This window comes from Citrus clementina, unplaced genomic scaffold (assembly GCF_000493195.1).
Source record: "Citrus clementina cultivar Clemenules unplaced genomic scaffold, Citrus_clementina_v1.0 scaffold_3, whole genome shotgun sequence".
Taxonomy (NCBI): domain Eukaryota; kingdom Viridiplantae; phylum Streptophyta; class Magnoliopsida; order Sapindales; family Rutaceae; genus Citrus; species Citrus x clementina.
Window position 1 is genome coordinate 47,109,436 of NW_006262339.1, and position 22,693 is coordinate 47,132,128.

General features: G+C 36.2%; 4 protein-coding genes across 6 annotated transcripts; 2 read left to right on the top strand and 2 right to left on the bottom strand.

Annotated features, from left to right (window-relative positions):
• The first annotated feature begins 225 nt into the window (after positions 1–225).
• LOC18049812 (probable polygalacturonase) lies at positions 226–3,757 on the top strand. Its single transcript, XM_006444556.2, has 6 exons — positions 226–669; positions 1,122–1,439; positions 1,840–1,960; positions 2,034–2,208; positions 2,348–2,418; positions 2,513–3,757. The coding sequence occupies exons 1-6, from the start codon at positions 652–654 to the stop codon at positions 3,208–3,210; spliced, it is 1,401 nt and encodes a 466-aa protein (XP_006444619.1). The 5' UTR covers positions 226–651; the 3' UTR covers positions 3,211–3,757.
• A 231-nt stretch (positions 3,758–3,988) lies between these two features.
• On the bottom strand, positions 3,989–7,229 carry LOC18049814 (protein S-acyltransferase 18). 2 transcript variants are annotated; one of them, XM_006444557.2, is made up of 9 exons: positions 6,972–7,229; positions 6,643–6,756; positions 6,212–6,544; positions 6,034–6,102; positions 5,840–5,911; positions 5,626–5,754; positions 5,457–5,537; positions 4,856–5,014; positions 3,989–4,752 (listed from the first exon to the last, which is right to left on the bottom strand). In XM_006444557.2, exons 1-9 carry the CDS (start codon positions 7,017–7,019, stop codon positions 4,252–4,254), a joined length of 1,506 nt encoding a protein of 501 aa, XP_006444620.1. In that variant the 5' UTR covers positions 7,020–7,229; the 3' UTR covers positions 3,989–4,251. The 2 variants fall into 2 exon arrangements, with proteins under 2 accessions (XP_006444620.1, XP_024043327.1); XM_024187559.1 differs by having other exon boundaries at positions 3,989–4,773.
• A 1,846-nt stretch (positions 7,230–9,075) lies between these two features.
• Positions 9,076–12,569, bottom strand: LOC18049815 (probable WRKY transcription factor 47). 2 transcript variants are annotated; one of them, XM_006444558.2, is made up of 6 exons: positions 12,264–12,569; positions 12,111–12,182; positions 11,842–12,003; positions 10,718–11,083; positions 10,346–10,459; positions 9,076–10,161 (listed from the first exon to the last, which is right to left on the bottom strand). In XM_006444558.2, the coding sequence occupies exons 1-6, from the start codon at positions 12,474–12,476 to the stop codon at positions 9,583–9,585; spliced, it is 1,506 nt and encodes a 501-aa protein (XP_006444621.1). In that variant the 5' UTR covers positions 12,477–12,569; the 3' UTR covers positions 9,076–9,582. The 2 variants fall into 2 exon arrangements, with proteins under 2 accessions (XP_006444621.1, XP_024044530.1); XM_024188762.1 differs by having other exon boundaries at positions 10,718–11,080; positions 12,264–12,514.
• A 7,338-nt stretch (positions 12,570–19,907) lies between these two features.
• On the top strand, positions 19,908–21,137 carry LOC18049816 (chitinase 10). The gene is made up of 2 exons (XM_006444559.2): positions 19,908–20,485; positions 20,627–21,137. Exons 1-2 carry the CDS (start codon positions 20,001–20,003, stop codon positions 20,991–20,993), a joined length of 852 nt encoding a protein of 283 aa, XP_006444622.2. The 5' UTR covers positions 19,908–20,000; the 3' UTR covers positions 20,994–21,137.
• Positions 21,138–22,693: the final 1,556 nt, after the last annotated feature.

A 22,693-nucleotide genomic window follows, 5' to 3' on the forward strand; every position in this document is an offset into this window, starting at 1 on the left:
ACAAATGTTGATGTGAAAAAAATAGGTCAGTATTCCCCCCCCACCTCAAATCCTCTCTTTTTCTCCATTTGATGGGATGATCATGTTACAATTCACAAAACCTTAAAACTAGTAACTGAATTTGAGATGCCCCATGCAAACAAACTTATCATCATCCGACACTTACAATTCACAAAACCTTAAAACCTTTACTGGGTCTGGGTATCATCTTTTTTTTTTTTTTTTTTTTTTTTTTTGGGATCGCTGTGTATTGAAGTGTAGTCAGTAGTGTGTGAGACAGAACGAGAGAGAGACAGAAGGGAAATGGAGGAGCGGATGAAGACATAAGAGGGACCTACTGCTTATTTTCTGGCGGGCAGCAACGGTCACTATCAATGATATTTTGCTTTGGGTGGTTCTCTCAATGAATGAATGACCCATCCAATCACTCACACACTTTGCATATTGGTTGGAGAGAGAAGAGTAAAGGGAGATCTTGATTTAAATTACCAAACCATATTCATCAAACCTTTCTCTTTCTTTCTATCTATCTTTGTTCATTAAGATCCAAGTATCAGTTGGTGACTATCTCTGCTTGCTCGTGTCAAGCAAGTGTTAAAAAGCTTTGCTAAGGCGCTTGGGCTCTAGAGCAAAGCAGCAGATCCCATTCATATGAGGAGATCTTTTACTGTGAGTTGCTTCATCTTTGATTAATTCTTCTTGCTTCTTTTCTTTGTTCTGCTTTGCTTCTTACTTCTTCTCTGTATGTAACGCTCAGAATTTACAAAAATATCTGAAATTAGTTTTCAAGATGAATCATTCACCGGCACCCTGAGATGAATCGTCTAAATTCAGCCGCAAATTATATTATTAAGGGCAACTTTGAAGTCAGTTTCAGTCTGATCGATCAAAACTGTTTCCATTTTTCAGTTATTTGTTTATTTATTATTATTATTTTTATGACTATTGATTCCGCCTTCTGTATTCTGTGTGGCTCTTCTTGGTTTATTATCTCTTAGGCAAAATGTGGCTCATTTCATCAGCTTTCCTACATGATAAATTACAATGTAGCTGATTAAGACCTCAAATTAAGTTGAAAATTTAGTATAATTAATCCCTTTTCAAAATGTTCCCTTTTTTAGCTGGTGGATGTGTTTCTGGTACTTGCATTATTTAGTGAAGCTCCATGGGCTGTCGCGGGCAGCTCACAATGTAGTCAAAGCAATTTAGAGGTATTTCGGCCTCATAGTGTCTCTATCACTGAATTTGGAGCTGTCGGAGATGGTGTCACTCTAAACACCAAAGCCTTTCAGAATGCAATCTTCTATCTCAATTCATTTGCAGACAAGGGTGGGGCCAAGCTTTTTGTCCCAGCTGGCCAGTGGTTGACAGGTAGCTTCGATCTCATCAGTCATCTAACTTTGTGGTTAGACAAGGATGCAGTAATTCTTGGATCCACGGTAAGCTCCCTTTTGCAATCTCTTTATTGTCTAGAAGGACATATGCTCTTGAATCTTCAGTATTCAGTTTGCCTCTCTTTGCTTGGAGTCTTTGCAATTAAATCATGGCTATGAAATATTAATATATGGAATTGTCAGGATATTTTTCAATGTTTATGATGTGAAAGTTGCATTTAGCTCCTTTTCAGTAAATCATGCTCTATGGGCAAAGGGTATTAAATTATGCAAGAATCCAAGGTTTCGTGTGATCATAATGCTTCAATTTCTAGTTGAGGAACATTTTCAAAATCTGAAATGGTTCATTTTCAAGACCAATGTGGCTGTGGTCTGCTGTGACATTGAGGCTATTTGTAATTATGTTAGCACATTATGCTAAATGATTTATCCTTTTTTTTTTCAGAACTCGGACACTTGGCCGGTTATTGATCCTCTACCATCATATGGCAGAGGTAGGGAGTTGCCTGGTGGAAGGCATCGGAGCCTCATTTTTGGACGCAATTTGACAGATGTGGTCATAACAGGTTGACTATTTTGACAAAGAGCTTAGATAAATATATTGTCTGTTTTCTTGACGCCGCCTATCACTCTATGCAGGTGATAATGGAACTATTGATGGTCAAGGCAGCATCTGGTGGGAATGGTTTCGAAATGGAACACTGGATTACACCCGACCTCATCTGGTTGAATTGATGAACTCGACTGGGGTTATCATCTCAAATTTGACCTTCTTAAATCCACCATTTTGGACCATCCATCCTGTATACTGCAGGTTGGTTCTTTCTCTAAACATATTCTTATTAATTTCTGTCTGCTGGGTTCAAATATTCTTCTTTCCAAATTTAACTGTACGACGGTGGAGCTTTTACTTAATTCGGGGGAGAGTTGAGACTGTTTTTCTGGTTGAACAGCCATGTTAAAGTGCAGAATGTCACAATCCGTGCCCCACTTGATTCACCAAACACAGATGGGATTGATCCAGGTGAGCATCTTCTACTAATCTGAATATCTCCATTATGCAAATTGGTGTTTTCTAACATAATGAGGTTTGGTCCTCTACATTTATATGCATCCAGACTCTTCTGACGATGTCTGCATTAAAGACTGTTATATTAGCACTGGCGATGATCTGGTTTCCATCAAAAGTGGGTGGGACGAGTATGGTATTTCATATGGTCGGCCAAGTACAAAAATTACCATCCATGGACTCATTGGAGAAACTAAATTGGGTGCGGGGATTGCAATAGGAAGTGAGATGTCTGGAGGTGTATCAGAAGTTCATGCAGAGAACCTGTACTTTTTCAACTCAGTCAGGGGTATTAGGATAAAGACATCTCCTGGAAGGGGTGGCTATGTGAGAAATATCTCTATCTCAAATGTGACCTTAAATCACGTAGATGTAGCTATAATATTTACTGGTCACTTTGGGGAGCATCCAGATGATTCGTATGATCCAAGTGCTCTTCCCATAATAGAAAGGATTACCATAAAAAATGTCATTGGGGAGAATGTAAAAATGGCAGGCCAGCTAGAAGGTATAGAGGGGGACACTTTTCGTTACATTTGCTTGTCAAACATTAAGCTCAATGGAGTTTCAGAGTCTCCATGGAATTGCTCCTATATTCAAGGATATTCTGACTTGGTTTTCCCAGAAACCTGTGATCCTCTGAAGGAGAGTATCTTTCCCATGCATCACTTAGATTGTTACGATCTATCCAATCATTTTAGGAGTTCAAGAAATCAAAAAAGACTTGCTCGGTTATTATCTTGGTAAATAATGGAATCTTGGCATTTTATCTCCGGTGAAATCACCTTCTTCTGTGAATGTTGTCATTAGTTGGAAATTTGATTCTTGCCATTTCTCAACACAACCGCCCAGTGCATTGCCGATGAAAAGATTGCCTGATATGAGTTAAGTGAAGTGCTGATCTGTGGTTGTTGACCTGCGAGATGGTGTTGAGAAAAGGTTATTTCATGTAATTTTGTGTGCAGTTACGAATAATTGAGTGAATATCAGAAATGAAGATAGAATGAGCTTACTTCTGCAAAGGTCGTTCCTTTTTTAATTTTATTGTTTATTATTTTCTTCTGACTGCGTTTGTTGTTTGAAATTTCAGCAAGAGTAAAAAAAAGTGGGGGATGATGGGATAGAGAGTATACTCTGCCGCTGCTTTAGGCTATGCATGAAAGTAGCGCAATTTTGTTCTCCCGAAAGATTTCCTTGTATTTGATCATTTTGGTATACGATGAATTTTATTATAAATATGTGAAATGGGGTTATTTTCACTACACTGATGCAATGCTTACAAGTCGAAATACAAAGTTTAAATATCAAACTCGTACAATATCAGTAAAATTTTCCGCACGAGTTAAGTGGTTCACTTATGTTGTATGAGGAGGACGTGTGTAATATCATACCCCAACTTTGAAAGTGTAACATTATTCAAATAGTTTATATCTAAATGCCTTGTAGGATTATGCCAAAATCAGAGGCCGTGATTTCATTAAAAGCAGCTACGTATAGTTCTTTGTAGTAATAGATCGGGGTGGGTACGGAGAAAGGGCATTAAATCATGTTGCATTAAGATTATTTTTTTTCCCGAAATAGATGGACCCAAATGTTTTTTCTTCACTTTTTTTTTAACCAAAATGATGACTCATCTGTCTAGAAAGGAGGGGGAAAAAAAACTATAAACTGTAGGAAAAAGTAAATACATGGGTTGAATTCAGTTTACTAATGAGACACGCATCAAGACTATATAACCAATCAATGAATTTTTCTCAAAGGCTGAGAATCCACAAATTCAAAGCTGTTCTATTTCGGAGATGCCTCAGTACCATCCTTCTTTATAACAGAGCATAAAACCTGTCTTGAGATGTAAGTTTCTAGCTCTCTGGATACCTCAGTTAACTTCAAGTCGAAATTGCTTCTGTATTTATGCTTTGGTGATGGCACGACGCCAGAAAATCTAGTTGGGGAGACAGAAAATCGTCTTCTTGGGCTCGAAAATCTTCCTGGTGACCCAGTAAGCTTCCCTATAGAAATGAGAGGCGTTGATCCTGATCCTGTGGTAGCCAAATTCCTATCTGGGTTCATCAACGGCCCGCATTTAGTCTCCAATGGAAGTGGCCTCAGTGAATCATGTTCCGGGACTGGCTTCTGTTTCATAAGTCTCTCCCTGGCCTTTTCTGCTGCCAGTAGAGCTTTCTCTCTACTCAGCTTTATCAGTTTCCATGGGTCAATGCTCACTCGAAAGCCTTGTTTCTTGGGAGGTTCTGGATTTTCGTCAATTCTTATTGACAAAGCTGCTGGGTTCTGAAAATTCAAACGGATTTTCTACCAGGGTGAGTGTGAGTTAGAGTGAGTTAATTGCTTGCGATGGAACAAATTCTAAGATTAGTTCAATTAAAATATATACCTGATCTCGGTGTCCTCTGCATATGAATCTTGACACTAGTGTTGATCTTTCAGGTGAATCAAAGTCACTGCTGTCATCTGAAGAGAAATCTGAATCATCTAGTTCTGAAAATTGGTTCTGCTCTTTCATTGCCAGGATATAATCATATGTTCTTATTCCCTGCAATGACAATTAAATAGAGGGAGTAGACAGCCCAATTCTATCGTGTGGATAAGTATCAGCAAAGAAAGATATTAAGTAGTTTAAATTAAGAGCTCAGAAAGAATAAACAATCATGTCTAAAAACTTGGGTGTTCTTGGATAGAATGACAGCATTGTCAGCTCTATATTAACAATTTTTAAGCAGATGGGTGAAAATACATAAAGCAAGATGCTTCAATAACAAACCATGTTCGGACAGGGCAAAAAGCTTGAGCTCAATAAATTGAATCTGTTCAGCCACTCAACACAAATGACAATTTTGATCCTTTTTAATTGGAGAAATTTTGAAAGATTTGAAAACAAAAAAATGTGTGGCACATTTCGTTCATTTCATGATTGTCAAGGCCCATAATCGATAATAAGTATGTCTTATTGATTTTGTTTTGGTGATGCGTTATACCTTCCTTATGAGAACCACATGAAAGAAGAAAAGCTGTCCCATTGCTGCTGTACTGTAAGCTGTCATCAGAACCAAGAACACCTGTAACATACATTTTAATGAGTTACACCTCATGAAAAAATTGTGCAATGAAACATTGCCAGAGGAAAGAAAGATGACTCAATATTACCAAAATAGTAGCCAGAACTTCTCTTGGGAATTCCACATGCAGCCTCCTTTCAAGCTCCTGCTCTATTCCTTTCTTATCTACAAAACACCTGATGAATACGGCAATGGCAGTTCCTCCTTCTATAATTAGCTGTACCAGTTTCAATTTAATTGGCAAAGTAAACATCAAAGCAAGTACACTGAGAATAGGAATCAACATTTACAAAGAAACTGACCATTAACAGGACGAAAACCATAAGGAGAATAAACGTTGTGTAGTTCCTTTTCCCAACACAGTTGTTTAGCCACTGGAGAAAAAACAAAAAAAACACTCGGGGTAAACATTGGTAGCAATTGCCTTATGAACAGTGGACGCACAATGAAAAAACGACACCAATGCTAATAATGTCAAATAAACTACCCAGCTTACCCTGCAATGGTGATCAAACCCTTCAACACAGCGGTTGCAAGTCCTACAATGCTTGCTATGCTTTTTCACCTAATATGTATAAAAGAAAGCTTTACGTGACAATATACTTTAATTTCTCTCTCGACTAAATATGATGCTAGTATAACAAGAAACTACCAAAAATTGCAAGACGACCAACCTCAAAATCACACAGGGAACAAAATGAAATGTCGTCCTCTTTAAGCTCAGGTGAAATTGCATCATCCTTGATGACAAGGGGAAATGGAAGCAATGGTTCCAGTTGGGTACTAGTCTTCAAGGGATCCAGATACTTCCTCCTTATAAAAGTCATAAGTATCTTCCTCTCCATTCTCCTTAAAAACCTCATAACAATTTGTCCCAATATGTATCCATGATTCAGCTTTGTAAACCCATTGGCATTGTATTTGGCCTTTCTCTTCCTTCTAAAGCTGGTCTTATCAGTTGGGTCGATTGCTGTACACCTTATAAATAGAAATATAACTGAAAGTGCCTGAAAATAACATCAAGAAATTTAGTTGATATCATGAATCTTTTGACTTCTTGTTGATAAAGGAAAAGGGTACATTTGAATTTGCTTAACGATATTACCACAAATGAAAATATTGAGGTTACTGTGAATTCAGCAATTCTGTTTCCGAGGAAAAGGCCCAGAAACGTATAGAAGGCCACTACCAAACAACTGTACACTGCCATCCCCACCATCTGCAATATTCAAGATTATTTTTGCCCGTGAGTTTTTTTAACAGAAAATTGAACTGAATATCAATGAATCGGTAGAAAAGATAATATAATGAATGTAGTGCGACGTGTTGCTAATTGGACTACTTGAAGAAACCCTGAAAATATTACTAACGAACTTGTAGCAAAGAAAGCTAATTAAGACTGTGGTTTGATTATAAATAAAATTGTGGTGGTACCTGCAGAGGGTGGAGAGGGCGTTGCCAGCCATGGCGTCGCGTATTCATTGGAGAGAGGCCGACCGTTTGTTGCAGCTGTTGAATAGAAATAAAAACAGAGTTTGAATTGTAAGGTTACTTTTAGAGATCCATAGATGAGTTTGCTTTGAGCCCTGAAACTCGCAAGTAAAAAAACAAAAAGTGTTTTGCTCTTCAGACTTCAGCTCTTGTAAGGTGGCAGCAATTAGCCTGTTTTGGAGTTGTGTCTGTTTGTTTTTTTTTTTTTTTTTTGCCCTTTTTTTATTCGAAGTTCACGCCTTTCACGCTCAAAATGGAACTCGCATGTCCCATCTAATCTCAACGGTCAAATATTTCGAATTTTGAACGGCGCTAAACCAGATCGGTCACATGTTTTGATGCCGATCCAAGCCCATTTTTTTATGGCATTCGGGCAGTAGGCCCTGTCACAATTAGGCCTTGAAGTGGGCCTTGCCGAACACTGAGCCTACACTCAGGCATCTGTCATCAGTTGCCCGTGTTCTCAATTATTCTGTTTCCCTTGAGCTGATACTTCCATCTAGAGATGGCAAAACCGCGGGTTGGGTCCGGGTATTGCAATGACCGGACCCTGCCCGGATGCAACCGGTTTAGGTCCGAGTCCGAACTGGATTTTAATCTGGGTACCTGAATTTTATATTTTTTAATATTATGTGTATATATTTTTTATTTTTTGGTAATTTTATAAGTTTTAAATTTATTTTAATAAAATTGGACATGAAAATATGAACTTTAAGTATTTAAAACTTTATATATGCATAATAAATAAGTCAAATAAATATAAATATTTAAAATAATATATATTTTATAATATTTTTTTAATAAAATCCGGGTTCTGGGTTTATCAAGTGATGCCCAAGACCGACCCGGCTTCATACCCGGGCCGGATAATACTCAGCCGACAACACCTGGGTACGGTCCGGGTCCGGACCGAACGGGTATTTTTGCCACCTCTACTTCCACCAACTATTTGTGTAGGGGAGGCACACTCAATTTCTCTTTGGTCATAAAAGAATATCTTTAGATTTGGACTTGAATTCAGTACTAAGTTGATCTGCACTCAGTTACTTATAATCTTTTGCTAATCTTTTGCTATATGTACGTGTATAAAATATATATTTAAGATTTAATTTATATTCTTATTCAATAACTACCAATTATATTTTTTTAAAAGATTAACTAAAGATCATATGGGAACTGAATTCAAACTAACCTCAAACAGTTAAAAACAGGAAAAACAAAACCTTCGAAAATAAAATCGAGATAAGCAAACCATTCATCGAGATATTCTGAATGTACGTAGTAGTTGTGTTGATGCAGAAATCTGGTCGTCTTTAGGGCTGACCAGGTTGTCTCGTCAACACTTACACTGACTCTGACTGGAACACACCGCTTCTGGTACTTTCCTTGATTAAGCAAATCCAATAACTTGGGTCAACCTCCTTCCTCCTTTATTACCTGCACTCACAAAAATATATCAGGGGTGCTGGTGTTTTTTCGGGCAAAAACCCTCTGATACTTAAGTCAGTATGCGAGGTTTTAGGAAAAATGTTGAATTTTATATTTGTGCAAGATTATAATCGCTGAGTAGAAGAATGTTTTAGAAAGTTTTTTGTGGAAATGAATTCTAAAATCAAAATGACAGAGTTTCCCCCCTTCTCTTTTCTTTTTTATTTTTTTCCGGGTTTCCACCCCTTGTCTCTAGAACCTTCTCCCACGTCTCCCATACCTTGGCGATCATGAATCCTCATGGACCGCGAAAATCGTGCGTTGGTTATCGTGCTTCCCCAAACAATTTGGGATATGGCGAAACTGCCGTGTTAACGTAGGATCGTGCCCGCTTTCTAAGTAACAGGTCTCTTGTCGGTCCTTAGGTGTACCCCAGGGAGTGCTGGCACTAGGAATATGCTCATACCTTATTGAGCCGAGGGGACTCTTCCTCAGCTAGATAACGAGGACATGCACGACTGGTGTTCTTTTAATCACCCAAACAAGTTGTATATTTAATTATTGATCTCCAAATTAGATTATGCCTGCGCAACAACAACTTCAATATCGGTCTGTAAATATATATCTTCAAGCACTGAAATAATATATGTATGTATGTATTGTATGTACTCGGCAAACTAATTATTTCGTCTGACACAATAAATCCACCGTTTCATTTGTACATCTGACTGAAAGCTCTATAGAAGCTTAGGCAATACATGTTCACCTCTGGAATACACATCATAATTGTAACTATACACGGTGATTATTGATTAATAAACGTATGCACCAATAAATTTATCCTCTTTTATGGCTTAGACATGCCAAAACTTATCTCTAGGCTCTGGCCCCATGCTGTGAGAGCCATCGACATTAATGTAACCACCAGGTTATCCAATGCCTGAAACCCTAAATCGGAAGCAATAGCTCAAAATGCAGCTTCTTAATTATATCTACCAGCTAGCTACCTAGCAAGCTGCTTTCCCCAGCAAACCTGGGTTCCTTCTCTCAAGGGCCAAACCACCATAAGCTTAATTATGTAAAATGATTATATATTATGCATAGCGTAGGGCGGGCCCTAGTTAAGTTAATTTGTGGAGAAAGTAGTGCAAGATTGAGGAAGCTGTGGAGAGCCAGGCTGCATCCCGCTTGTCCCGTTATTACCATTGTTTCCGTTATTGCTCCCAATTATCGTTGAGATTGCTGCAGCTAAGGCAGCTGTGAAATTCGGGTCGGAAGTAATGGCTGCGGTGACCGTCTCAACCATTGAAGCATGGCGTTGCCCTAATTGCATATTATTTGGCATTCCGGCAGCAGGGCCGTACCTTAAAAGTTGTGGGTAGCCATGCAAAGGTAGAGGAAATGTGGACGACGAAGAAGGTCCCCGGAGGAATTGCATTGGGTTTGGGCTCTGCGTTAAGTCAAGGGTAATGGTGGGAAATGGTGCAGAAGCAGATAGAGTTGCCATTGTTGATGCAAATGGCACCGAGTGAAAGAAACCAGAACTTGTTAGACCGTCTTTGCTTGTGCTCGAACCTGACAGGAGCATGGCGGCCGCAGCTGAGGTTGTATTGGCCATGGCTGTTGCTGCTGGTGGCAGCGGGTGATTGTGGTTTCCTTCATAAGTTGTGATGAGAATGGTCCTATCCTCAGCGCATCGTTGCACCTGTTGATGATCAGAAACATGACCAAATTTATTGCTTCATATATAAATGCAATCAGTATCATGCTTTGTATATATATTAACCTATTATCACTCCAGTATCATATCATTGTCATTCAATTTCTAAATCACATCAGATTCAATTTCTAAATCACATTAAACCGATATGTTATTCGTGTAACTGTACCTGCTTGCGAACTGGGCATCCAACGGCCATGGTGCACCGATAGTAGGCGCGTGGACAAGGGTTACCCTTGGCCATCTTTTGACCATATTTTCTCCATTGACATCCATCACTGATCTGATCAAGGTCACAACCAGAGGAAAATAATAATAATCCTTAACGTCAGTTGTATAGATTCTCATAAATGCATGTAGATATAAATTAGAAAAGAGTAATAGTACACAAACTCCTTTTACGAACTATTCAATTTGTATTTGGTTGAATAAAAATAAATCGTACGAGCATGTGATGTTTACGTGAATAGAAATTGTTTGTGGCTCTAATATTAATTACTAAAAACAAATGTGATAAAAAGTTGCAGTTTGAATTTATTACCAAAGGAGCTTCTGATCTTGCTCTTACAGAAACCCTAGCCTTACGAAAAGGCACTTCAGAAACTTGCTCATCGTTCTTTGGTTGATGATCAAGTTTAGGACTTTTAGGAGAGCCCCAACTCTGAGACGTTTCGGCACCATCTTCACTATTAGAAACTTGCTTCCCTGGAATATTATTCTTAGTCAAAGGATGGTCAAGCTCCTTTGAAATTACTTCAGCAGTATTTGCTGGAGAAGCTGACAGCTCTCGTGTCTTGTCATCGGATACCGAAGGCTCGTTGACATTCAATGCAGCAGAAGGCCGTGGGTCCATAAATTGTTGAGCTAACATTAAAGGACTTGGCATGCCATTGAAAGCACCAGCCTTCTGTTCCAAGTTTCAACCGTAGTTCATCAGTTAATGAGATATTAAAATGTATGACAGTTAAAACGTTTAGAGCTAGCTATAATTTAGAAAACTAACTATGATGTTGTAATTAGTATCAAATTTACTCAAATTCCTTGATGAACATTAAACTACTATGGGTTAACAACCTGACAAAATCGTCCGAACATTGAAAAACATTAATGGCTAAAAAAAAAAAAAAAGGACCCATAGGATAATACGATCTTTTTCTTATATATAGATAGTTCGATCTGGGGATTCATGGGGCATTTGTTCTAGGATCGAGGAAGATCAACCTTTAATAATTTGGGACCAACAACCTTTCGGCTGTGCACGTAGTCGGCGCACAAAAGCCAACATAATTGAATACCCTTTAAGAAAACACGCGCTCTACTATAATTTTTTTTTTTTTTTCAAGGAAGAAAGTGAATGGTATATCAAGAACACCCTCTACTACTGTAAACCTAAACTTTATGTAAGCTGATTGAGGTAGTTAAATTTACTGGGAATGACAGATGTTAGATACGTCGCTTGCCACCGTTAGGTGGATTGCCTAATACACTACAAGAAAATCCTAAATGGCAAAGATGAACAAGTAAGTTATTGCAAAAGTTGACGCCAATTTGAGTCAGGCACGTTACCCAATTCCATATAAAAACAAAATTTTAGTTTGAGGATTTCAAACAATTAAAAATGATAATCTAACGTATATTAAGGTAAAAGGTAATTAAATTACTAACCAAATTCACCTGCCCTTGAGGGCTCCCATGTGCCAGTTTTTGCATTGCCAAGAGTAGTTGACTCTGCAAATCATTGTAACTTTTGGTTGTCTGATCCAACATGTTTCTCAGCTTTCTGTTCTCTTCGTGCAACCTTTGTAACTCGCCTTTAAGCTCACTCAGCTGAATATCAGAGACCCACTTGAAAATCAATAAATAGAATAAATAGCGTACAAAAATCAAAGATAGATGAAACGACATCAAATTTTTATACTGATATTGAAACTCACTTCTGTGTGGGATTTATCATCATTTGCTGTTCTTGAAATTCCAGAACATGAAGTGTGGAGATTTAATCCTATCTGTAAGAATTCATACATAACCTTGTGGTCATAAAACAACCCTGCGACAAATTAAAATGATAAAAGTGTTTCAAATCTTACGTTGACACCAGAATCAAGAACTAGAGTTGAGGATTCGATCTTTCTTTCTTGATCATGCAATTGATTATTGTTACTAGAAAAGAAATCCATTTCTTGGATCGGTGGCTTATCACGATTGATGGAATTCTCCATCATGCGATGATCAGAGTTTCGCCGGAGAAAGTCGCCGGAGTGCAAGAGTGCCAGTTCACGGCGTTGCTGTTGTTTTTCCATAACCAACGAAAGAGTAGTAGTAGTTTTTATTGTTGTTGTTGCTATGTAGTATTTTCAAGTTTCAACTGAAGTACACAAGTAATTTTCTCGCTGTATCAAAACAAGCTTAGCTTATAAGTGGGGGTCCGAAAAATACTAATAAGGCACAGGGAGAAAGAGTGAGCGAGGACCAGCCGTTATTTTCGCGGGGATATGACGTCACGACTCATTAGGGCACACGTGGCAATATTTGACCCAGGGAGGACATTATACGCGTGAAACCGACGGTGGATAAAGCGACGGATCGGCGCTTCGGTTCCGTTAAAATTAACTGTTCAGGATAACGGGGTTCAGAGTTTTGTTGTAGAGTTGAAGTGAGTACGGCAGTACACGTGGGGGCGTCGTCTTGAGGTCAACGAGGTTGACGGCACGGCTCTATCTTACGGTGGTTACGATGAAACCGGTCCCACATAAGAGAAATAGAAATACCTAATCCCACTGACTTTGAAGCCCAAGCCCTCCATGTCATTTATGTGTGCATCACCCACGTCAACTGCGCTTATTTTGAAGAGACTAATCGGCTCGGCTCGGCTCGGCTCAGCTCACACCTCTTGTTTTCTTCTTTTTCTTTTTCTTTTTCTGTGCCTTTTTTTCAGAGAACAACAATGTCAACAAAAGTCTCCTCCAAATTGAAAATACCAAAATAAGACAAATTCAAGAGTTCAACCTTGATTTGGATGCCTTAATGGGTAGTTAATTTGGTTTTGGATTTAATTTTTTTTTTTTATATATATGCACCTACGAGATATAATATTTATATATGCCGCCCATATGAATTCGACAGGAAAATGTGTAAATTCATTATTTTAATTAAAAGTAATAGAATTTAATAATTATAAGATAAATTCATATCCATCAGTTGAGACACAAAATTTATGTACCTATCATTATCAGTAACGAATTTATTATCGTAACTGCTTACAACTAAATTGCAAAATTTGCACCATTTCAAGGGTTGGTCATCCTTAGATAAAGGGTCTTGGGCAGGATGCTGCAACGTGCAACGGCCAAGATTTTCCCAAATATATGCAGTTGGACTATCGAATCATAGCTCCTTTTATTTATTTATTTATTTATCTAATCATAGATCCTGAAAACAGTAATATCCTAAATGAGCGGGAAAATTCAACTTGCTTGATTCTGGTTGATCTTAGGAAGTAGGGACCAGTAATCGTAGAATGGTCCTATTGGGATATACATAATTACTCAAAAATTACCCAAATCATTGATAATTAAACAGCAACATGTATCTGCTTTTCTTTTTTTAATACAAGTAAATGGCATCCAGTGTTATATACGCTATATTATTCTGTGTAGGTAATATACGCGAACTAAGGTGGCGTTTGTTTTTTAACTTAATGACTTAAAGTGACTTAACTTAATTAATTAAGTTAATTAGAGGTGTTTGTTTTTATAACTTAATGAGACTTTTTAGATAATTTTGACTTAATAAAATAAGTTAATTTTTTTGACTTTTTACTTAATGGAGAAATCTGAATTAAGTCAATTACTTGCTAATGTCAAAAATATCCCTGTTTTATAATTTATTTTTCATGTCTATCCCAAAACTCACCCATAGATATTTACCCCACATAAAAATATCTATGTTTTGTCTTTCTTATATTATATATTGTAAAATTTAAAATTTATGGTATTTTATATATTAAAATTCTAAAATAATTATGTATTCACTTGAATATAGTTTTACTTATAAATGTTAAAATATTGTGGTATTTAATATATTATTTATTTGACATTCAAATTTAATAAGGATACAAATGTAAAAGTACATATTTTCAGCTTTTTAAGTTGAAAAAAACAAACAACTTAATATTTATTTTTTGAGATTCAGACGAAAAAACAAACATATTATTCAGATTCAGACATTCAGACCTATTCAGAATTTAGACTAATTCAGATCTATTCAGATTTCAAACAAAAAAACAAACGCCACCTAAATGTATAAATAACAAATAAAAGGTTCCAATAATACCACATACATAACAGTTACATTGAAAATAAAAGTCCGGATTTTATTCTTCAAATTCATTAAGTCATTTATATTGATGAATGACTTCATTAAGTTCGAAGATCCATAACAGATATGTAAGGAAAAAGAATTTTAATTATTTTTTAAGAAATTAAAGAGGTGTGGATAGAATTTAAATTCATTTTTTTCTCATACCTTTTTATAATTTAAGTTTGGGTGACCAACTAAATAAATCTGCTTTAAAAAATACTTTATGAAGTCTCTGAGGACTAGTTTATTTTGTGTAAAAATACAAATGATCAGATGGTGCTATATATGTTCTGTGCATTATTGTAGCCGCTTAATTAGACCTCTGAGTATTTCAATATTGGTATTTTTCCCTCTCATTAATGTAAAATAGTATTAAGTTTTGAATATATTGCTGTTAATGTCTTGGTGAATTTTGAGAAAATATTAAAAAAAGAAAAGAAAAAGGTCAAGTATCTTTCTTAAGATATAATGTCAACAATGTCCAGCTTCTTGACAGTACTAAATGCCGACTGCTTACGGATAACAAAATTAAAATTAAAATGAATTCTAGCAAGACTGGCATCACATATTTTAATTTATTGCTAATCAACACCATATTTTTTTTTTTAATTTATACACAAAAAATCTCAGTTTGATTCGTCAAGTCGGGGAAAAAATTAGGTCAATGATAGAAGATTTCCTAATTGATTCTGAAATCCATAGCTGGATGACTGGAACGTCGCTCTCTTGGCAAATACATAATAGAAGACTTGAGAATGATCAGCTTGTCCCTTGCTCTCACAAAAATACATCCCACATCTTATAATACATGTGAAGGGTATCTCCAAGTCAATGCAACCAAGCATAAAAAATCTGCAATTTCGAAAAAGATTTGGCTATTATTAAATACTAGCAACTAGTTTGAGTCAGGTCTGGAAAATGTTGAAACAATGAAGCTTTTAAAGTGGCATTATAATTGGTATGTTTAATTAGGTGTGTTGTGACGAAGATTCAAAGGATAATTGCGGAACATTGGGTCATGGGGTAAGTGAAATCACATGAACGTGGACACTAAAGAGTCAAAAACATTAAGTAAAGACAGGAGGGAGAGAGAACATGGGAGAGCTGGCTGGCATTCAAAGGGGTATACGCAGGATTACTACTGTCTGTATAGCCGTGAGTGTTGAGACGGCTGCCTTTGCGCACACGTTCAGTTCCATTAGAATTACTAGTAAGTCCCCGACTCAACTCAAGCTTCCCGTGTACCTCTACTCTTCCTTATTAATTTGCAAATATTACTCACTTGGACGTCTTCTAGAAAGTTGGGAAAACCCTAACCCATCCCTACTAGATACAATATTACAACCCTGCTTATTAGTCCCTTACCTACTGCTTACATTAGACACGACCCCACGTTTGCTTTTTGGCTTTCGCTTTAAACTTTAGGGCAATTCTAACGCCTGCATGACGTGTTGCCTTATATGACTCCAATTTAATTACTTACTCTTGCTCCCATCCCCCCCCCCCCCCCCCCCCCCAACCCTTCAAGAAGCGTTATTTATGTAGTATGTGATTATGTGTAGTCAATTACAGTGACGGCAGTATTGCCTTGCTGTGAATTATATATGCTGATATCTAGAAGAGACCAATATATATGTGTGTGTGTGTGTGTGTGTGTGTGAATTATATATACAGCCAGACATATTTATTAACCATGCAAGGATCTTTAAACTTGAAAGTATTTTGGAACTTGAATGACACCGTTAATTTTGAAGAGGAAAAGATGAACATCCATGCCCAAATATAAAAAATATTATCCCCTTTTATTACCCAAAATTTTTTTAAAAAAAATTAGAAGTCTAACAAAAGAAATCTTGAACCAACTATGGTGATAACGACCTGCAAAGAAAATAAAGGCACCCAAAGGTAATCCTAAAGCACGCCATGCATGACTGGCTATTTGTTGTTGAAAAAAGACTTTATATTTATCATATAGATTCTAAATTACATATAATAGCTAAAGAAGAGTGAAGAGTACAATATATATATATATATATCATATATATGGGTAAAATGAAATTGGCATGATAAGTTAAATATAAAGTTATAATGAAAAGTTATTATAGTCCATAGATGGGGAAGACAAGGAAAATAAATGCATGAAAGGGTTTGCTAATTGCTATCGAGGGTTCCGTGTTAAACTCATCTAATGTGATGGAAACTGACAAAGAAATGCTTTTCCTTTTTCCTCGCTTCCGTTTTAGCTTTGTTGTCTTTTTCTTTTTATTAGGGATTAGAGCCAATTCAGAATCTTGACTTTGTTTTTCCAAAAAGTCAGTTTCATAATGGGACCTAACTTGACGGTTTGATCTATTAGCCATTGGGTATCTGGATGGCTCAAGCTCGTCTTAGTAACTTTGAAAATGGAGCGACCTCCTTCTAGAGATGTGTTATCATTTTCAATCTTATAGACTTTGCTCTCTTCTTTTGTTGTTTTTTGAAATTGAATGGGGGCTTTTATTGCTGTCCCTCTCTTGCCTTATTATTTCTCTCATCTCTAAGCAGAAAATGAATTGGATTAACATCACGCCACCTAACCCAAACCATCAACTTAATTAAGCCTTTTTTTATTACAAAAACTTAATTAAACATCAGTTCGTCCTCTAACACCTTAGCTTGAGGGCTTAATTCATTTTACTGTTATTAATTTTTATTTTTCCTTAAAAAACTAAATTATTGCTCTATTAGTGTATTATTAGCCCAATAGTTCTTTCTTATGATTTTCTAATTATTTGCCAAACAATTGAGTCATACAAAAAATTAATTTTGGTTTGATGTAAATTAAACATTATGTAACCTAGCAACACCTTATTAGTTGTCCACCTAATTTTTAGCGTAAATTCAAAAATATACAATTCTTTTAAAAATTATCATCGATCCACACCTAAATTGTATGTGATCACTTTTTCATTAGTTGTGTTAGAATTTTGTAAGGAATATTTGAAAACAGACCACCGTGCCCCTAGAAATGTATGTGTTATTAAAGGAAACCGAGTATAAAGCTTAAAGCATTCAATATTTGTCCAAAATTTACACAATAAGTCTTTGTACACGAGAATAATTTACATATTATTTTCAAGGGCTTAAGAAGATATTGAAGTCTAAAGCACAACGGATGAAAAGAAAGGGCGTCGGCAAACTCTAGGTGCTGCTTTGGCCAGTCAATGCTGTTCTTTCTTTTTCTTTTGCTTCCATTCTTTGACTGTTAAAATAGATACAAGTTCAATGAGTTTGTGATCGCACGTTCTCACTGTCATCCACTGGGTCTGCCGTCCAAGTTTCTTCATGATAAAAAGTCATGGACCACTAAGAATTAAGTTGATGAAAATTATATAAGGGCGATAACATAACGACGCAATATGCCCAGGATTAAAAATATGACTGTGATTGTGAATTAAAATCAAAATTCATGCAGAAGCGGTGCAACTTCTAAGCTAAAGTAAATGGGTTTGGTGAGTGAAAACGAAAGTGATTTTTATTTGTAAAGTAACGAGAACAAACAGGTGGGTTTGTTTTAGCTTAGGAAAGACGTTCAATAGCGGTCTAAAGAGTTTGGAAGAAAGAAAGCAGAGGACCCTCTCCTTCCAAAATAGAAGGCAAGTTAACTCCCACGTTACTCCTAATCAATCAAAGTCAGTAACCAGTATTATAGGAAGAAAAGTTGGTGCTCTCTTTAAATTTTGATGAGACGGCTGGAAATAGAATGGGCCTTTTTTCTTCTTTGTCAAATTTGTCCCACTTCGCCATTTATTTCGTCTTCAAAATAGGACCACTTTTTTCTTTCTCTTAGTCTATGCGGAGAAGAATAGGTTATTAGCCAATGGCCGTGGATGTTCATATTCTGGTCGAACCAATTAATTTAGGCCACATCAATTTATATAAAATAAAATTATATAAGAGTTTGTAACTCTTTCATTAATCATCTTGTTTTCTATCCTATATACAGATTAAAAAAATTTCTAAGCGATGAATTTTTAATATCAATCATTGATCTAAATTATACAAATTTTAAAATTATAATTTAAAAGTAATCTTGTATACAAAAATATTTAATCACAAAGAAATAGAAAAAGAATAATATGTTATCTTAAATTTATGCAAATTATATGGGAGAAGAAGTGATGTGACTAATTATGGATGCAAATAATTTGCAGGAAAAATCTAAGAGCTTATTTGTTAAACATCTAAAGTCTTAAATTTTATAAATTTCAAACACATTTTTTCAATTTTCTTGTTTATTTTCCTAAACTTATGTTTGATGTTTGTTAAACATTTAAAGTCTGAAATTTTATAAATTTCAAACTTTTTTTTTTTCAATTTTCTTATTTATTTTCCGTAACTTATGTTTGATTTCCAGACACTTATTTTATAAAATAGAAAACATAATTGCTTCATTTATTTTGAATTATAAGTACATAAAATGTCAAATAACTATTTAAGATATTTTTCATTTATAAAAATAAACAAGATGTCACTTGTGTTTATATATTAAAAAAAAGTAAGAAAGAAATCCGATATGTCATTTAAATATTTATATTCAGACTCATTAAACTTCAATCAAATTAAGATCTATTCATATTTTTTAAAAAAATAAATAAATACTACCCAAGTGGGCTTAATTAGATTTATTTTGGTCCTTAAAATTACATTTTGTTTGGAGCGGGGTTTTGTAAGGACAATGTAGTTATGCTAATAGCATTACTGTTTTGGACCACACAATTGAAGCCCAGTTAGATTCCCACTCCAGCCAATACAAAAGACTTGTGAGGCCTGGACCAACATGTTTTCTGTTGGACCGGACAGTGAACTGTGGAAGATCTCTCAGGCCTTTTCACAAGGCTTGTGAAGCAGTGGACCAATCATTTATCCATTTTAATATTTTAGTGCTACTACCAATACACAGCAAGCATTTCTCAAGCGATATATTGAGACAATTTCTTACAAGAAAATCACATGCCATAAAAGTTTTGAGTTTTGACTTGCCGCACTGGCAGTGGCAGGCATGGATTATATCTTCCGCGTATGGTGGTCGATGTTAGCACAATCCACATTAATGGTGGACTTCAGTGGACAGCGATAACTCGAGACTCAGTCCAAATTCAATTTTTTTATGATTTATTCTCACAAGTTAACGTGGTTGGTGGGTGTAGTTGCTTGCGTTGACCACGACTGTCTTGCACCAGCAGTCGCCACTCATCACCCATGAATTAATCAATCAGAAAAATCCCAAGTCGAACTCTCAATCCAAACGCTTCCTGTCGAAAAAGTAAGTTATAATGTTGACTAATAATATTCTTTTCGTATACTATTCTATTGTCAAATTGGGTAAAAAACTTGAGCTCTGACTTCGTCGTAACGAATTGCAGGCCAAAGTACGTATATTTTAAGACCAGCTCTCTGCTGGCTAAGCAAATTCACAAACGCATATGGGCATGGCTTCTTCCTCCTTTCCTCCTCTCTTTCTCTCGTTCTTGATATCTATGAGCATGCTCCTCGTCCTCTGCTTCGCAACACACACAGCTGAAGCTAGGAGAGACAGAGACCCCCTCATCTCCAATCTTGTTAGTAAAGAGCTATTTGCTGCCATATTTTTACACAAAGACGACAATGCATGCCCAGCAAAAGGTTTTTACACTTACGATTCGTTCATACAAGCCACCAGTTGTTTCCCAAGATTTGGCAACGTGGGAAGTTTAGCAACTCGCAAGCGTGAGATCGCTGCTTTTCTAGCTCAGATTTCACACGAGACCACGGGTGGATGGGCAACTGCACCCGATGGCCCATTCGCTTGGGGCTTGTGCTTCAAAGAGGAAGTTACTCCTCAATCCGACTACTGCGACTCTTCCAACCGTAAATGGCCTTGCTATCCTGGAAAATCTTACAAAGGCAGAGGACCTATCCAACTATCTTGGTAACTATTATTTATACTCTTCATTTATTTATTTAAGCATTATATATTTGGTTAGGCTCATCAACCATCAAATGTATATCATATGCATGTATATATGTCTTTGGTTTAAATTATTTATTTATAGTACATACACATGTGCAGGAATTACAATTATGGACCAGCAGGGAAGGCCTTGGGGTTTGATGGGCTAAGGAATCCAGAAATTGTAGCCAACAATTCTCTGATTGCATTTAAAACAGCCCTCTGGTTTTGGATGACTGAGCAGAAGCCGAAGCCATCATGCCACAATGTTATGATTGGAAAATATGTTCCTACAAAAGCTGATTTAGCCGCTAATCGGACGGTTGGTTTTGGGCTGGTGACGAACATAATCAACGGTGGTCTTGAGTGTGGAATCCCTAACGATGGACGAGTCAACGACCGGATTGGTTACTTTCGGAGATATGCTAAGTTGCTTAATGTTGATACGGGGAATAACTTGGATTGTGAAAACCAGAAGTCATTCTAAAAACTTTTTCTGTTTGTTTTTAGGTTTAAATAATGCTTTCAAAGTAATTGGAACTTTGTGTTTTGTTCTGTTTTTATTTTCTGGATTCATTTCTGGATTTGAAGATGTATGCCGATTATAAAATGACGAGCAAAGCTGCTCGCACCCAAGGATATCAAATTGTGAAATTGTGTTGTGTCTTATTCATGTTATATTAAATTTAAACAAGCACGAATATAATCTATTTATTAATCGTGTCAAAACATTAAAATACGGAGACAAATGATTTATTAATTATATTAACCCATTAAATATATTTAACACTAAAAATTAATTTAGAAAATAAAAATATGTTAATATTATTCTTAAAAATATGTCATAGATAAGTTAACGTAGTATAAATATACACAAATAAATTTATAACGCTAAATAGATATGACATGAATAATTAATATAGTGCACAATATACATATTAGTTAATTTTTTTTCAATAATATTACCACATATTAGTTGATATTAATATCATAAACGTGTAATCATATTGAGGTGATCTAATATAAATATGAAATAATTATTTATTGTGTCATGTCCTGTCAACATTCAACCTATTTATTAATTGCGCGCGTCGATATCTACCAGTATGAATACGAAAAAATCTCTTATATTTGTATTGTGCAATCGTGTCGTAACCCACTTTACCCTCTCTACTCCCAACTAAACAAGATCCGTAAAATGAATATGACATTTCGAACATCTCTCTTGTCTTTATCATGTGGTCATTACTCCAGTCTCTAGTGCTTGGTGCTTGGGTTTTCGCTTCTAGAAATCGAAATTGTGTTTTTAAGAGTGCCCTTCAAAAAACTACCTCACTTTTCGCAGTGGATACCCGGCAATTAATAGGGTCTCGAATCTGACTATGATCTTGGGCCTAAGTTTTTTGTTCGTCCGGACACTCAAATCTATTGTTTACCATGTCAAAGCTTTATGTTAAAAGAAGAGTGGTGCTTTTAGCATCTCTTCATTTTTTCTCATAAAACTACTCTTTCATTGTAATTACTTTTGAGACCAAAATAAATTTAATGAAACTCATATTTTATCTCTTCGAATACTTCAACCTACAAATAAATTTGATTTTTCTGCAAATTTTTCATGTTTTAACAACCCACTTTTATAAATCAATTTTTCTTCTCCAATATCCGACTGTTCATTTTTCTAATTAATCTGTACAAATTTAAAATAATTTCTTCTTCCTTCTCCTCTTACAGGTTTAATCGATTCAATACATGAAGCCTACTTTTAAATTCTAAAACTAAAATATATTCAATTTAAATTACTTATTTAGCATTCAAAAAGTTATAACTTTTTTTTTTTTTTACCTACAAGATAGGTGTCACAGCTTCAAGCCATATAGGCCAATGCCGAGGCTTGGTTTGAGGTCTTGTACCAAGTCGAGGGCAACAGTGTGGGTGTGCGTGGAGACGCTCACTAAAGTAAGGAAAGTTGGCATGAGTCGTGATAGCAAGTAAGGTTGAGGTATCAAGCGATGCAAGTTTGGTGCACAGGATGGGGCGTGACAATAACTGGCGCACACTAATGGGTAGTGCATGAGGGCACACAAGGCAGTAAGCGCCAAGGCATGTGTGGACGGCGTGTACACTGGTGAGCAGCGCGCACAAGAGCATGTGAGGTAGTGCATGCCAAAGCGTGCAGAGGTAGTGCAT

What these genes read in the sequence shown, in the direction of transcription:
- LOC18049815 (XM_006444558.2), bottom strand. Translation starts at nt 12,476, where the DNA reads ATGGAAAAACAACAGCAACGCCGTGAACTGGCACTCTTGCACTCCGGC. An exon ending in ATGATAAATCCCACACAGAA is followed by an intron (nt 12,004 to 12,110) that starts GTGAGTTTCAAT and finishes TCTGATATTCAG; the next exon opens with CTGAGTGAGCTTAAAGGCGA. An exon ending in CAAGATCAGAAGCTCCTTTG is followed by an intron (nt 10,460 to 10,717) that starts GTAATAAATTCA and finishes GACCTTGATCAG; the next exon opens with ATCAGTGATGGATGTCAATG.
- LOC18049814 (XM_024187559.1), bottom strand. Translation starts at nt 7,019, where the DNA reads ATGAATACGCGACGCCATGGCTGGCAACGCCCTCTCCACCCTCTGCAG. An exon ending in GCCCTCTCCACCCTCTGCAG is followed by an intron (nt 6,757 to 6,971) that starts GTACCACCACAA and finishes TGAATATTGCAG; the next exon opens with ATGGTGGGGATGGCAGTGTA. An exon ending in CCTCAATATTTTCATTTGTG is followed by an intron (nt 6,545 to 6,642) that starts GTAATATCGTTA and finishes TGTTATTTTCAG; the next exon opens with GCACTTTCAGTTATATTTCT.
- LOC18049816 (XM_006444559.2), top strand. Translation starts at nt 20,001, where the DNA reads ATGGGCATGGCTTCTTCCTCCTTTCCTCCTCTCTTTCTCTCGTTCTTG. An exon ending in GGACCTATCCAACTATCTTG is followed by an intron (nt 20,486 to 20,626) that starts GTAACTATTATT and finishes ACACATGTGCAG; the next exon opens with GAATTACAATTATGGACCAG.
- LOC18049812 (XM_006444556.2), top strand. An exon ending in CAGTAATTCTTGGATCCACG is followed by an intron (nt 1,440 to 1,839) that starts GTAAGCTCCCTT and finishes TTTTTTTTTCAG; the next exon opens with AACTCGGACACTTGGCCGGT. An exon ending in GACAGATGTGGTCATAACAG is followed by an intron (nt 1,961 to 2,033) that starts GTTGACTATTTT and finishes CACTCTATGCAG; the next exon opens with GTGATAATGGAACTATTGAT.